At 56.3% G+C, this 15,855-nt stretch overlaps 4 protein-coding genes across 4 annotated transcripts; 2 read left to right on the top strand and 2 right to left on the bottom strand.

The window, feature by feature from the left end:
- Positions 1 to 965: 965 nt before the first annotated feature.
- Positions 966 to 2,396, bottom strand: W97_07953 (uncharacterized protein; the record flags this gene model as incomplete). The annotated part of the gene is made up of 1 exon (XM_007785822.1): positions 966 to 2,396. One exon carries the CDS (start codon positions 2,394 to 2,396, stop codon positions 966 to 968), a length of 1,431 nt encoding a protein of 476 aa, XP_007784012.1.
- Positions 2,397 to 3,905: 1,509 nt separating this feature from the next.
- Positions 3,906 to 7,179, top strand: W97_07952 (uncharacterized protein; the record flags this gene model as incomplete). The annotated part of the gene is made up of 3 exons (XM_007785821.1): positions 3,906 to 3,928; positions 3,983 to 4,118; positions 4,273 to 7,179. 3 exons carry the CDS (start codon positions 3,906 to 3,908, stop codon positions 7,177 to 7,179), a joined length of 3,066 nt encoding a protein of 1,021 aa, XP_007784011.1.
- Positions 7,180 to 13,017: 5,838 nt separating this feature from the next.
- On the top strand, positions 13,018 to 14,211 carry W97_07951 (serine/threonine protein kinase; the record flags this gene model as incomplete). The annotated part of the gene is made up of 1 exon (XM_007785820.1): positions 13,018 to 14,211. The coding sequence occupies one exon, from the start codon at positions 13,018 to 13,020 to the stop codon at positions 14,209 to 14,211; it is 1,194 nt and encodes a 397-aa protein (XP_007784010.1).
- Positions 14,212 to 14,665: 454 nt separating this feature from the next.
- On the bottom strand, positions 14,666 to 15,553 carry W97_07950 (gluconate 5-dehydrogenase; the record flags this gene model as incomplete). The annotated part of the gene is made up of 2 exons (XM_007785819.1): positions 14,666 to 15,189; positions 15,289 to 15,553. The coding sequence occupies 2 exons, from the start codon at positions 15,551 to 15,553 to the stop codon at positions 14,666 to 14,668; spliced, it is 789 nt and encodes a 262-aa protein (XP_007784009.1).
- Between the last annotated feature and the right edge of the window lie 302 nt (positions 15,554 to 15,855).

The following is a 15,855-nucleotide window of genomic DNA, read 5'->3' as shown; positions in this document are numbered from 1 at the left end:
TATTGAAACAGCAGTGTGGCAAAGGAACCGAGGGAGTGATAGAAGTGGGATCAAATCGTATACCGAAGGGGGCTCGATAAGACCAAGAGCTTCTTCCTGGCTGGCCGCCACACTTCGTGGACCTTTTCGTCAACCACGGAGGTAAAGGCACGGCCAGCAGAAGAGAGCCTTCACCTACCACATCTGCATTTGGCGGAGTTGGCGCGCAAGCTGGGCATCGACAGCTACTCCCTTCACGTCCGAATGCGGCAATAACGGCGTTTGCATAGAACGTCGCAGGTGAAAAATGAGAGCAAATTTGTGCTGTGCGAAGACCAAACCGACACGAAAGCAAGGGAGAAGAAGGCAAGAAAGACACGGGCGACTGGGAAACGGTGCTAGGTTCATGCTTCATGGAGGTGTTGAGCATCTTTGCGGCCTAGTTTGCGGTTTGGCGCACCCTGTGTGAAGCCCATGAAGAACCTTCCGTGTTGACACTTGGCATGGGTTTCCCACTGGAAGCAGCACAGCGCCAGCTCAAGCTCAGGTTGACCTTGTGTCGCGGCATCAGCAGGCGTGTGAGTCCAGCCATGTTTCTGGAGTGGCTGCGTCTCGAGCGTCACAACGTCAGGAGAAATGCTAGGCTGTCCTTACGACAATGGATTGTAGCCTACAAGTAGCGCTGTTGGAGCGCGGTACAGCGGATCAAAAGAGAGAGAGAGATACTAGAGTGATAAGAGAGGTAATGAGATGGTTCCCAGTCGTAGCACAAACGAAACACATGTTCCATTATCCATCCCCATCCCATCGTCCGCCCCGATCATCCTTGATGACATTTGCCCGAATGTGCGAATGCTCTTGGTGCCGTGATCTTTTGCAGTAGCACACATCCATGCTTTCTCAGGAGGTATCACTGCTGTTATCGCATTTCACATGCGCTGCATCCTCCATCTTATCCACGCTTGCGCCGCCTCAAAACGATCCCCTTATGAGCTTGCCAAAGGATCAACGCCATCACCTCCGGGCGCTTTGCTCGGATCGTTCCTCCTCATTAGCTCTTCCACCGGGCCGAGCAGGCGCTGGAACCCATCCTTACCCAACGTCGCTACCTTGACCTCCGTCTTACTGACCACGCTCGCCGCTCTCGGCTTGTCGTTCAATAGCGCCAGCTCGCCGAAGTAATCGCCTTTCTTGTACTTGTGGACTGGCTTGCTGCCCGAAGAGGACTTGTACACCTCCGCCTCGCCCGCCTCGAGGATGTAGAAGGCCTCGCCGACATCGCCCTCGCGGATGATGGTGGTGTTGGGTGGGAACTTCTGCGTCTCAAGCGCGTCGGCGATCTTGGAGCGCTCATAGCTCGTCAGGCCAGACAGCAGCGGCACCTCCTCGAGGAACGACTCGTACATGCGCCGGCGCTGGAAGGCCGAGTCCATAAGGATGCGGCGGAAAGTAACGCGGTCGAGGGCCCAGAGGGTGGACGGCTCAGTGGAGATGACGGTCGCGGCGCGGGGCGCGTTGTACATGAGTGCGAGCTCGCCGAAGGAGCCGCCGGGGCCGACGGTGCCGACCTTGTTGCCCATACCGTCTGGGCCCGCTTGCAGGGCGCCGGACGGGTTGACGTAGATGTCGAAGCTGCCATTCTCGATAACGTAGAAGTAGTCGCCTTGGTCGCCCTGGGTAATGACTTTTATGCCCTTTGCCGGGATCGGCTTCTCGGCTAGGGCACCGAGCACCTGCTTGAGGTTCTCCTCGTCGAGGTGGGAGAAGAGGAAGTTGGTGGCCACGGCAGTGCGGAGACGTTGTTGCTGCTCGGGCGTCTTCGGGTGATAGGGAGGACTCCAGTCCTTGTGGGTGTCTGATGTGGGGTTCAGCGATTCGGCGGAAACGGAGGTACGCCGATTGACGTTGTAGTTGGAGGGAAATGACGGGACGTCCAGGCTGCCGCCGCTGACGTTGGATACGGGCGGAGACCTGGACTGCTGGCCTGGCGGCGAGCGGCGGGAGGAGCTGCCAAAACCGCCGAAGCCGCCGAAGTTACCAAATGGGCTCCCGCCGGTGCTGGTATCGCTGGTGGATGAGGGCGCTGTAGGGTCGCTGCCAGACATGGCGTTGGGCGGGAACGACGATTGGGTTGGTGAGGTCAGGTTCTCGTTCTCGTCCTCTTCTTGGACGGAGTGCATTCCTGACGGACCTGGCGAGGAAGCTGCACCAAAGGGATTGTTGCCGGGAAAGTTGCTCTCGGCCATGCCGCCAGGCTGCGAGGAATGCTGCTGCGCCAGCAGGAACTCAGCCCGCTGCGACTCAAGCCGGCGCTGGAAAAAGTTGGCGCAGAATTGGAGGACGTCGGTTGGCTGAGCCTTCTGGACCTCGCGGGTGAGAGAGTTGATCTCGTTCGAGAAGGTTGACGGGAGAGACATCTGGAGTAGCTGGAGGGAGCGAGGTCAGGCAGAAGGTGAGGGGCTTCGTGCTGTTTGGTTTGTGGGACTGGAGCTGCAGGCAGGGATCAACCGTGCGGCGGGCTGACGAGGGGTCAAGAGCAGCTGTCGCCGAGTCGCCGGGAGCGATTGAAAGCGGCTGTCAGTCCAATGCGTCTTGTAGCACAAGCAAAGCGACGGTGCAATTCCACAGAGCAGTAGGGGATGGGGTTGGAATCAGCAGAGCGGAGTAGCAGGTTGTCGAGAGAGAGCGGAGGAGGAGAGGAGCTCTGGTGCAGGTGGCTTTTGGAGGGGAGCTGGTGTGAGTGGCCGCGGCTGGTGTTGCTAGGTTACGTCGATGCCTGCTCCGGCTTTTCTAGAATAAGTCTAGAAGGACCAGAAGCCTGCAGCGGATGACATGCGAGCCTGTCCGATTGAGCAAAGCCCCCCCTTTGTCTGCCTCACCGACTTCACCGTCCAACCCAGGTGAGGTCTCAAAAGCGCTGTTATCTACGGCTGCGACAGTGATAGTGATAGACGAGCTTCCGTTCGTTAGGGACTTTTGGTTCAGTCAGAGCTCCACGCATGAAGCTCGCGCCCACGTCTCACCCGCTCATAGCGCCCGCAACCGTCGGATATCAGCGTGCCCAAAGCGCTGCCCTGCGCTGCCTCTGCCTCTATCCGCCCGGTGCCTTGCAGGTCGTTTCCCTTCTCTGCCCACATGCATACATCTAAAGTGCGGATGAGGGGGCTACGGAGTACTTGGCATGTGCAACGGTGGCCTCGCTAGGCGGAACGACGGGTGGGTAGAATCAGGGCGAGCATCGAGCATCCTGTGAGTTGAGGCTGCTTGGCGGCAGCAGCGCTTCACTTCACTTCGAGATGCAGGGGAAGCGAGCTGGCTAGGTAGGTAGGCAGCCGGTAGGATCACGTGTCTCATGACGCGCGGTTTAGCTCAGCGCCGGCACCAGCTGGCTAGACATGCTAGAGTAAGCTCCATCTCAACCACGTTTCCCACGAGACGCCGACCAAGGACCTTCCCCCTGATCCAAATCCCCCATTAGACCTCCTCGGCGCCGTCAGTTCGAGCGCCTCAGTCTCAGTCAAAAGCGCGCTTGAATATCTTGCGCCCCCTGCTTCCTGCCGCAACTGCTGCGAACTTGTTGCTTCACCTCGTTTAGACCGTCGAACCGTTCGGCTGTACGACATCCTAGCTCTGCCGGCTTCTTCTCCCAGCCTCTCGACCACCAGCCGCAACCGACGCAGCTTAAGAGGACCTTGCAGCGCTCGTGCCAGCCTCATCTTGCATCAAGCTCAGAGCCTTCACTATCGCGCCTCTCTCGCCCAACTTGCTTCGGCGCTGCTCAGAGGTCAACACATCCAGCAGAAGCACCCGTCTTCCGCCGCGGCCCTCATCCATTGTGTCTGCCTGAACCGAAACGTGCGTAGTTTGCTGGCTTGATCCTTTCCAGTAACTGCGTTCCTTCACCTGCTACCTGTTTGCACTGCACAATGGGAAGCTTCACATTCAGGTGGTCCGTCAACGCCATCCTGCCAACTTGGTTGCGACAAGCTGATGCGCCATTTAGGGAACACCCCGCCAACGAAGTCTTCGTCACCGGCACTTTCGACGACTGGTCGAAGAGCGTGCGACTAGACAAGAAGGATAACTACTTCGAGAGGACAGTAGATCTTCCGCAGACAGGCGAGAAAATCTACTACAAGGTACGAATTACACTCATCGCACGCCCCAATCCGCCGGACGGTTTCTGCTCTAGCTGTGATTCGAGTCACTGTCCAATGCTAGAGCGCAAACCAACAGCATTTGTCGCTGCACGCGACCTTTTCATCGCCAGTGACTAACTCATTCTGGTGACAGTTCGTCGTCGACGGCAACTGGGTGACCAAAGACACGGCCCCAGCAGAGAACGACGGCCACTACAACTACAACAATTTCTTGAACCCTGTAGACCTTCAGCCATATCCATCCTCGCACGCGCACACGATGTCTTCGGCCGCACCCCACTCCACGACGTCCCAGCTGGCTGGAGCCCAGCCCAAAGAAGAGCGCCCGCCGTCGGACTCATCCATGCCAGGCGGCTTTCCCGACACACCCGGAGACGAACTCAAGGAGTTTTCCGTCAAGCCCATTCCGGCCACCTCGGATGCTCCTGTACCCGGAGGACCTGGATCCGGGAACCCAGTGAATCTCGAACCTGGCGAGAAAGTGCCGGACTCGAGCAACTTCACAGACAACACCGTGTCCTCGACTGCTCGCGACGATCCCTCACTCAAAGACAGCCCCGAAGACTCCACCGAAGATTCTACCAAAGACTTCAAAGACTCCAAAGACTCCAAAGACTCCAAAGACTCCAAAGACTCCACCCAAGACTCCAACCAAACCTTCGGCGTTGCTCCTATTCCTGCGTCTTCGGGCATCGGTAACCCCATCAACATTGCGCCTGGCGAGAAAGTGCCTGACTCATCGACCTTCAACCGAAACACCGTCGAGAGTACTGCTAGGACGGATCCAGACTCATACGAGAGGAGCGATGCGGGCGCACCATCCCTACCGCCTGTCGTCACGCCGGACGCCGAACGGGAATCAAAGGGTGGAATGTTCGGTCTGCCCTCAGTCTTGAAAAACCTGATACCCCAATCTAGCTTGCCGATTGTAGGCACAAACACGAAAGACTCTTCCGAACGGGACACGAAGGATTCTTCCGACCGGGATGCAAAGGATTCTACTGGTCTTCCCTCGATGGTAAAGAATTTGATACCAGAGTCGTCGAGCTTGCCGATCATAGGAACAGACAAGAAAGATTCTTCCGAGCCGGACACTAAGGGTTCTACTGGTCTGCCCTCAACCTTGAAAACCCTCATACCAGAGTCGGCCTTGCCAATTATGGGAATAGACAAGAAAGATTCTTCCGAGCCGGAGACGAAAGATTCTTCCGTGCCGGAGTCGAAAGATGCTTCTGTGCCGGACACCAAGGACTCTTCCGAGCCGGACACAAAGGAGCCCTCCGAGCCGAGCCTTTTCACGCAGTCAGCGGGACCTACAAGCACGACCGCCATGTTGGCTGGTCAAGTACCGAAAGAGCCAAGAGGAGTGCCGCAGGTCGTCACCGATAGCCAGCAGCAGGCTCATGCCGATCCCGAGGCAGCCGCTTCACCAGAAGCTGTGCAGGAGAAGAAGCAGCTGGAGCAAGAGCTCCTGAGGGAGGTACCAGAAGTGAAACCCGCAGCTGAGAGCGGCACTTCCACCGGCAAACTTGGCGGCATGGAGACCGGTGATTCAGCAGCAGCGGGCTCCGTTGTTTCGCCAGAAGTCGTCGAGGAGAAAAAACAGCTCGAGCAAGAACTGCTGGAGAAGGTACCGGAAGCGCCGCCCACAGCTGAAAGCGGCACATCCACTGGCCGAGTTGGCGGCATGGAGGCTGGTGATTCTGCTAGTTCCGCTATTGGCAGCGCCGCATATGGCACCGAGGATAGACAACCCGAGACTGCAAGCTACGACCAAACCTCTAGTGGGCCATCTACCGGCGCCGCGGCCGGCATCATGACTGGCGCTGCGGCTGGCGCCGTAGCCGGTGGTGTCGTTGCCGGCGGCGTTAGCCACGGTCTGAACCCTGAAATCCAGCGGATGATCGACGAAATGAACAAAGGACATGGTGTGACTACCATACAAGAGCTCGACAACACCGTGAACGTGCCAGAGCCGGTTGCTGAGTCCTACACCCGAGCCTACGGAAGCCTCGAGGCGGCTGCCTATCCTGAAGTGGTCTCAGAAAAGAGGGAGGTTGAGGAGGAGCTGCTCTCGAAGGTACCAACGGCCGATGAGAAGGGCGAGCCTGCGCCCGTGACGACATCCACCACTTCAATGTCCGCAGCGCCCATTTCCATCCCTGGCACTTCTTCCTCTCCAGCCCCAGCCGTCCCTGACGTGGTGGCTGAGAGCATATCTGCCTCCCACGTATCACCGGAGGCGGCAGCGAACCCTGAGGCCGTGACCGAGAAGAGCTTGATGGAAGCTGAACTCCGAAAGGTTGTTACACCGACCGACGTGGCCGGTGAACCGGCTCCAAGTGATAGTGCCGCTCTCTCAGCAACTGCGCCTGCTACGACGACTTCGAGCGCGCTCAGCCCGACCAGCATAGACGATGGCGAACCGCTCAAGAGCTCGAGCGAGGTCGATGTGAGTGCGCCGATTGCAGCAACGACCGTGATGTCCGTGCCACCCGCCCCATCTACCGACGGTGCTCAAGACCAGGTAAGCGGGTTGAACGCCCCAGCCGAGGCGCCCGCCCAGTCCGCCGCCACGGAGACAGGCCAGCTCGCCGCGCAGGACCCAGACAGGCCATCCGACACAGCAGGCGCAGACCGCCTCGCCGAACAAGAGGCTACCCGGCCATCCGACTCCCGCGACGTCTCTCCAATGAGCAAAGCCCCAACCAACATCTCCCGAGGCCCAATCGTCACAACGGGCGTCGGTGCGACACCGGCTGCGCCATCCACCACCGTCCCGGCGACCTCGACTGGCACCGCCAGTGCCAGCCAGCCAAGGAAGGAGTCGATGCTCGGCCCGGATACGGGGGCTGCGCCAGCTGCACCGGTCACGCCTGCGAAGAGCCCCCAGAGGAACTTGGAACCGAAGGTTAAGGGGACCCCGGAGAGTGCGCGCACGAGCACAAGCCAGGCTAGTGCGCCGGAGGAGGCGGGCGCGGAGGGGAAGAAGAGCAAGCGGAGGAGCTTCTTTGGAAAGTTGAAGAGTGCTTTTAAGTAAGCAGCAGAGTAGGGGGCGATGAAGTAGCATCAGCATTGGCTGGGAGGCGTGGGGGGTTGGTAGTACTTGGCGGGTTTAGTACACGGTGGGAGGGGGACTGCGGCTTTGTAATTGTCTTCCTTTCAGTTCTCGGATGCGTGGTTTGTGCATAATTCCCCCCTTCTGCATTTGTGTCTTTCAGTTTCCCAGGCCATTCGCTGCTTGTACGTCTGGTTACCTGGCACCCCGGTAGCTGGTTAAGATCGCTTGGATGCGGTTCATATGGCCGCAGCGTAATACCGTATCATAACGATGTAGCCATCCACGATAATCCGTGCTTGGGTGCGAAATCGATCTGGGCCCATGCCTTCTATGAGTGCTCACTATCACACACGTTCTACAGTGGATAGGAGCCATCGAAAGCATGACTTCATATATCTCGACGTCCTCCTTTCTGAGGGCGTCTGGATGATAGGGACTAGTTGCCGCCAGACTGCTTCTGAACTGCAACTCTGATAACAGCCACGATGAGCTGGTCGCATAAATAGTACTCCCTGGCGCGTCTAGATGCCCGACAAAGACTACAGGGTGAGGGCGTTCCAGCCATAGAAAGTACGATCTTGGAAAGACACGACGGAGGAGAGCATCCCAAGCAACCGGTCTCCTAGCCTAGCGCAGTTAAAGCAGTGCAATGCCATCTGCCGCCTTCCCGCTCAACTCCAAGAGGATGCTAAACAGAGGCCGCCTTTCCCTTAAGACAGAGCGAGTCCGCTCCTCCGCTGCGCCCACTGCTTCCCTTTCCTGAGATATCAATACCTTGTCTCACTGACCGCGTGCCTACGGACACCGCCGGCTACGTCAACAACCACGTTGCCAGAAGGTGCTAGGGGCCGTGAGAACAGTTGCGAAACGAGTGTAGCGCCTCCTAACATTCTCGTATCCAATCCCACAAGTTCTGCGGCGCTCTGGAGCCTGGACTCACAGCCTCGCCGCAGAAGCTTCCCGGAACCTTCAGTACTCGGCACAACACACCTCCTCGATGGATACTGCTGAACGGGTCTTGATGTTGAGGCATGCTTGAAACTGCGACTCAACTGGCCCCATAGGTCGCGTGGTGTGATGGGATGGATGTGCGCTCGGAAGTGTGTTTCCCACACGGATTCTTTTGGGGCCTCAATGCAGCGGTACGATCGCGAAGAACGTGGGTGGAGTTGGCCTCATTCTTGTCTAGGCCCTTACTCAGGAAAGAAAGAAGGACCAGCGCAACTAAACGACGCGTTGGACGGTAACGTGTAACTCATACGCACGGCGGAGAAAGATTAAAATACGATCGCCCTTATGCCTTTTCAATCTCCAGTTGAGCATCATGGTACACACTCAATGTGCCGTTTGAGAAACTCCCAAGAAAAGGTTTTATTCGGTGGAGCTCATGGTCGGTCGGAGTCGTCGGTGCGTCCGGGGCGGTCGGGGGTGCGGTCGGGAGTTGGCGGAGCGCTGGTTGGGGTTTGCGGAAGGTGGTGGCGTGTTGGCTTCGGTGGGAGCCGAACTCGAGGACCGTGGGGATTTGGGGGGGGGGGTTCGGGAGAGATGATGATGATCTCGGCTGCGGCACCTGGATTGTGAGTGGGGGTAGTGATGATTTTAGGGTATATGTGCCTAGGGAGTTGGGCAGGGAGTTGGGCAGGGAGTTGGCAAGTTCTTGGAGAGACTAGCGGTCCGCCCTGGGGAAGTGCGACGGGCAGAGAGATTTTGTATATCCCGAAAGACTCTCTATATCGTAGAGTACCAGGAGCAATTGAACGGTGCGAGCTATTCGATTAAGAAAAATCTTGCTTTTGGTTCTTATGTAAATCTTGATTGTCATATGTCACGAGGCGCAAACAGGCTGTCGGGACGAGAGTGCCTGCGGCCTCTACACGAACGCACTCAAGATTGGGGAAGGTGCAAGAGACGGCACCGTAGATCTTGGATCAATGATTGCGAAAGGACGGCCTTGCAGGCGAGGTACGAGATGAAAGAGGAAGGAGCGCAAGGAGAAAAGGAGTGCAAAAAACCGGATGCGGCAGGTACGATTCGAACTGCAGACTCGCAAAAGAAATACACACTTACCTGGGGGAAGGCCTACAAACGCCAGGGGGGAGGATGGTAGAGGATGCTCTCCCAAGGGCCGCACCGCTTGGTGAGGGATCGTACCCACTCGACCACCTGGCCGCTTACCTGCTTAACGTGGAAGGAGCAACCAGCTTTGCAATTGATAATGTCCTCCTTTTCGGCAGACCCAAGTGGATGGTCGCTCAACGGCCATCTTCTACCATGATGGTGGGCTTTCCCGTAGGGAGTGCACGGTGGTATCTTGCCCACATGAACAACTGAACCATTCTTTCATTGTATGTCCTTGATCCTCTAACGGCGAGCTCGCTCTCTGTATCATGTTTCTTCCATGATACTGGTGTTCTCTTGAGGTGAACATTCTCCTCCGCGAGATGGCTCGAGCGGGTGATGCAGTCAACAGTATCCCCTTTGTGAATACTCAAGCTTCAGTATTTCCTACATTTGGACGGCTTCCGTTCTCTCATAGGCTGGTGTGCTTGCGGCGAGCTCCTCGTGATCTTGGGTTCTGAGCTCCGGCTTCGAGGCGATACCCGCCCTTGAAGGAAATTGCGACCGGTGGGCGACTATCCACCTTTGCGATGAGCCTACGACAAGCATTCATACCCAGGTGCGCACGCTCGTCTTAGAGATACGTAAGGAATCACCAGTCCCGTCTCCTACTAAGGTCTCATCACGGCCAGCGTGGGTGATGCGATGATGGTGCGGCCAACATGACGTTCTTCGAATACCTATTTCCGCCGCATGTGGGCAGCGCCGATCTCCGTAGAACGACTGAGGCGCAACGGAAGCGTCGGATCACTATGGAGCCTTCTGTCTTGGCTTTTAGCTTTGCAAACAACCAAGCTGGCCCCATGTGCTCTTGGAAGCTGGAGGCACGGCCAAAGGGTGCCTCTTCGTTGCAGTTCCAGTCAACCGCAGGAAAGATATATAGGACAGGGTGGAGGAAGGCGCAGCCACTGATCTAGTATGTAGGGTTGGAGGATTTACTACAGTGCCTTCTACTCAGCCCCTTCCAGCGTTGACGGAGCCGACACCGAAAGCATCCTTTGGAATGTGTATAGAGGGTTACAAACGGCGTTCAAGAATAAGGCGTGGCCGCTCTGCGGTCTAGTATCTCCGTGTTGTAGCAATTGAGGGATGAGTGTGAGTTATTCCCTGTGGGCGCCCCCGATGCTTGTGACCAGAGTATGAGGCAACCGTAACAGACCCTGATGGTAGCATTGAGGGCAAACTACTTCTGAGCCAGTGTACTATCACACCCGTTCCCTTAACTACGATCAGTCATGCTTTCGATCTGGCATCACCTCACGCTTGTAATACAGCCACAAGTATCATCAACAAGCGGATCAAAGTCGTTCTACAGAGGATGCAAGATAGCCGCATGCGGCAGTCTAAAGCTCGTCCGCAGAACAAAGTCGATGAGTTGCCAACACACTCATAGCCCTAAAACCGGCGGCTTGGTAGATACAGGAGTCTAGCAACTATTGGCAGAAATGGGTGAACGAGTGTCCGCCGCCTCGGAATGGATTGAGGCATCCGTAAATTGATATATCGTGGTGACATCGACCAGCAGTGGTACGGTAGGTTCCGGATGCTGGACCAAGACGATTTCGCAGGTTTGTACAGTGGCTTCAGTCCGTTTGTCGCGGCGATTGTTGGCAGCCCGAAGCTGGTGATGAGACTTGAAAGCTGAGGCGAGGAAAAACGACTCTGAAGCCAATGGAGAGCGTGTTCCGGTGCCTTTGCAGCATTGAGGGAGCCTTCGTAGTCCATGTATGGTATTGATATCCACCAGGTGTCTTACGAAAATCTTTTCAATCCACTGAGTCGGCTTATGCTGGTAAGATGAAGCGTTGTAAGAAGAGCTACTCCACGGCTCGACCCATAACTCCCATGAGAGCGAGCTGGGGCAAGAATTAGGGAGGAGACAACAAAAATGTATCGATGCCATTGACTGTGGGTGCCTCTATGCTCTTTATACGGTGGCGAAATCCTGCAGTCGTTCTATGATAGATGGTCTTTTGCCAGATAGAGAAGAATTTGTGGGGGTTGGCTTTCAAGCGCCTCGTACTCCGTTGGTTAGTTCCAATTTCTTACGCTTGAAAGGCTCACTACGGGGTCCAAGGGATTTTGAACGACGGAGCCTATCAGACGGTTCGTATTACACGCTCGACAAAGCGGATACAGTTGCGGTCCCAGCAACCTCTCTAGCGCAGGGGATGGCGGAAGCAATAGAGAAGGTACTATGGCGGGGAACGATGTCTTAGTCTCTGACAGTGGATTAGGCGGTCTTGGAGTAAGGGTGTTACTAAAGCTCCGCAGTTGCCCTATCTCACCATGTGACGGGAACATGAAGACCATACGCAAGTTGACAGAGCAATAGAGTCCGCGTTGCCTCAATGCTTGTTGAACTTCAGAGGATCCATGAGCTGTTGTACAGATCCCAAGAATCGCTCAGGTACTCTCAGCCGTCCACAAAAGGCAGCGGGTGAGAACGTTAGGCGTGACTTTACTCGTAGGAGTACGGACGTAGGACCCTCCAAATGGTTCAACATTGTTAGATCGAAGAAGAAGTGCATCCGCGGCATTGCTCAGTCACGATCCATGGCTGAAGTGAGGTGTTTCCGTAGATCATGTGATCCGTTTCAAGATGAACTAACCTTGAGCCGCATGCTGGCCCGTCTTAGTGAGTCAGCCTTATCGTGTTGAGCGTAGGATCATCAGGTGCCTCCCGAGGGTATCTGGGAGGCTTGTCCACGATAGATGAGAGATAGGATGAAGAAGGATTGCTGCGCAGGTCACCTGCGCGAGCCTTGAGAGACACCCTGGCGCACGGCCACTGTGGGAACGGATTGGGCGCGCTCCCAGCTCATTCCGTCAACGTCACCTTCGTGCGGATTGGGCCTGCTGCCGGGTGTGAGCTGTGCTCGCTTGCTCTCCATCACATTTCCACCGCGTCTTGGGCTGTGGCATCTCTCCGGAACCTCAAGCCGCCGGATGCTGCGCGTCGTGAAGCACGCAAACGAAGTGACAAGAATGGATTGCGCCCGATAAAAGGAGGGTGGTGTGCTGGAGGTTTGCCTCCCGCTGACCGTCAAGGTTGATCCTGCCAAAACTCTCCGTTGCAGCGGCGGCGATGCAGTGCTTCCCTACCAGTGAGATCGCCTCGTGGTGGCAGCCTGGCTGGGCCACGGCCTTATCATCCATGGCTGCGGTGCTGCGCCTTCCCATCTATGCCGAGATAGGTTTCCTGACTATCTTGGAATGACTTCATCAATCGTGCACCGTCACATCTATTCATGGGCGCCGCATACAACCTTCGCATCTACTGACTCTATGTAATTCACCTTTCTAGACACGCTCTACACTCATAATCTCTGCTGCTATACTCTGGCGCCTTTCCGCTTCGTCCCTGTTGTGTAACCTTACAGTTGTACTTTACCTAGAACTTGGGTGCAGAGGTCCGGTACGCTTCCGTCACGCCCGCGGACCTCCAAACGCGTTTGGATTTGAAAGTCGAACCTTCTTTTGGAAAACGAGGTAGTTTCTCGGTACCACACACACAATATGTCTCTTTCCTTGGGCCAAAATGTACTTCCTGCGAGTTCCTCTTCTTCTCCGACAACTTCGTTTCCCTCAACCTTTACACCTTCAGAAGAGTACCTATCTGTCGCAAGCAAGTCTCGACCTTCACTTCCGCGAATCTATACTCCACCTCCTCCACTACCTACCAGTACCTCACAAAAGATGGGATCTGTGCAACTCCCCTCTACCGGCGCGCTCACTCCTCCAGCCACACCTACTATTACCCGGCACCGAGGACAATCATTTCCTTCCTCACCACCTCAGGCTATTACCTCGCTAGCGCAGCACGATCAGAGTCCGTCGCTCGGTGTCCCCAAGGAGTTCCCTGTTGGCACTCAGGACTACGACATGGATATCGCCAAGCCATTGGGCACCGGCCTTTGGAGCAACGTCTTCCTGGCGATACCATCTTCACCTTCCACCACCGCCAGCGACCTGACGCCGCCGGTCACTCCAGTCAAAAGCGAGCACAGCCGCTTCGAATCCTCCACCACCGCTCCGCCTCGCGCCTACGCCATCAAGATGCCAGCAGGCAGATCCGCCAAGGCCGTCCTCCTGGCCGAAGCGAAGGCCCTGTCTCAGCTGTCCTCTATACCCAACAGCCAAGACCACGTGGTGCCCTTCTACGGGTACGATCCCCGGAACGGCGCCCTCGTCCTCGAAGCACTACCGCAGAGCCTCGAAGACTACGTCCTCCAGCAGCTCAACCCTCTCGACGCGGCGACGCGGTCTTCTAGCCTCACAGCTCTGTTCCCTAGTTGGGCATTCTCTCTCGCTAAAAGCCTGGCTTGGCTTCACGACACCACCAACTTCGTCCACGCGGACATCAAGCCCGGCAATATCCTTCTCAAACCCACTTCTTCACTGCCTTGTAGCGACGCTATAACTAGCAGTCACAACGACTTCAAGCCCCTCTACGCCGACTTCTCAGCCTCCTTCCACCTCACCGCACCGCCCGAGAAGCCGACCGCGGGCGCGACATGGGACTTCATGGCGCCGGAGCAGCTGTCTTCAAATCGAGAGCTGAGCGCGCCGACGCCGGCATCGGATGTCTATGCCCTGGCTGTTACGCTGCTGTTTGTAATCATTGGGGATTCACCGTTTGCGGCTGCGGGTAGCAATCGCATCTTGAAGAGACACATGATTGCCCAAGGAGACGCCATGGGGTTCGCTATTAACAACGATAATGTTGCGCGGCAGAGATTAGAGGACTTGGAGGGGAGATTGGAGGGGAGGTGTGATGTTGGAAGGGTCTTGAGGATGGCGTTGAAGAAGTCGAAAGAGGAGCGGCCCAGGGCGGAGCAGATGGCGGATTGGCTCGAAGTAGACCTTGGTGATCCGCCGCATGCACTGTAGGGATAGAGAATCAAACGTCAAAATTCATGCGAGCTAAAGTTCCAAAGGAGCAGTCCATCCTTTTCATGCACTGACCAACCAAGCTATCCGAAAAAGACCCATTGTGAGACCTAAGATCAACCACCTGTTATACCAACCCGCGGATCGTACAAGTCAGTGCTGATGTTTTAATACTAGCACGTTCAAGACTCCTGTTCAGTCGCAACTGCATGTCTCAACGATTTCTCTTCTTCAGCTAGAAACATCCTACGAATACCAGCAAGGCATGCGGAAACAAGACATCTACTCATCAGTGTCACTGCTGGTACCACGTCCTGAGATTCCAGAAGTCTAAATCAGGTCCACGCATGTACAGCCAGATATTGAACATTCCAATGAGGTCAGACTCTATAAACTTGCGTCCCTTCCAGCAAACACACGAAGCCGATATAGTCCCAAGCGACACCGGCCACCCTCACAACTTAGCTCCCACCAAACTCCCCCCATCCAGCGCAATAGTCGCCCCATTAACATACGCGCCCGCCCTACTCGCCAAAAACAGACACGCGCCCGCAACATCCTCCGGGCTACCAATCCTCCCCAACGGAATATTCCCCTCAATATGGCTCTTATACTTCTTCAGCGTGGCCGCCATCATCTTGCTCTCAAACGGGCCGCACGCCAGCGTGTTGCTCGTGATGTTCCTTCTTCCGAGGTGGTTCGCGAGGACCCGCGATAGGTGGTGCAGCCCTGCTTTGGAGGCGCTGTAGGCGAAGGTCTCGAGCGCGGGGACGCGCAGGCCGTCGACGGAGCCGATGTTTATGATGCGTGAGGGGGAGGAGGGGGTGGCGCCCGCTTCGAGGAGAGGGGTTAGGAGCTGGGTGAGCGTGAAGACCCGGTGCAGGTTTAGGGTTAGTACGCGGGTCCAGGCGGAGTCGGGGTATGTGTCGTAGGGGGCGCCCCAGTTGGAGCCGGAGTTGTTGACGAGGATGTGGAGTTCTAGGGGGACGATGTGTTAGCTACATCGCCCTACCTCATTCGGCTGCTCCAATGGATGGCGAGTGGTCTATATCTCCCAGAAGACAAGGCTGAACGTACTGTCTTCCTTCTTTCCTAGCTCCTCGGCTAACCGCTTGCAATCCTCCTCATTGTAGAAGTCCGCCGGTATGGCATAGGCCTTCCCTTTACCCAAGGCGTTCAGCTCCTCGCATGCTTGGTCGCAGGCTTTGGCGTCGCGAGAGGAGATGTAGACTCTGGCGCCATTTGCGACAAAGCCCTCTGAGATCATGCGACCAATGCCTTTTGCGCCGCCGGTTACGAGGACCACTTTGTCCTTGACGTCGAAGAGGGTTGAGGCGTCCATTGTGAGAATAAGATCTGCAGGGGAGTAGTAGAGAATGGACCGCAAAGAGAGGAGCCTTGTGGTAATGGAATGAGCGAAGTCTGCTGGTGGTTAACCACAGCGAGCCAAAATCCGGGGAAGCCAACAAGCCGAGGCTCGGTGACTTCATTCGCCGACGTCAGAGGTCAGCGGAAGATGCCGTCCCATTCCATCCCTCCAGAATTGTGAACATCGACGCGATATCTGCAGCATTTGTGAAGACTAATCGTCAAACAGAAGCCCATCTTCTAAGCACGACCGTGGACAAGCTGAGGGAAGCTTCA

The sequence above is a fragment of the Coniosporium apollinis genome (genome assembly GCF_000281105.1).
Source record: "Coniosporium apollinis CBS 100218 chromosome Unknown supercont1.47, whole genome shotgun sequence".
NCBI classification, from domain to species: Eukaryota; Fungi; Ascomycota; class Dothideomycetes; genus Coniosporium; species Coniosporium apollinis.
The sequence above is the reverse complement of the archived record's forward strand: the minus strand, read 5'-3'. Positions and strand labels throughout refer to the sequence as shown.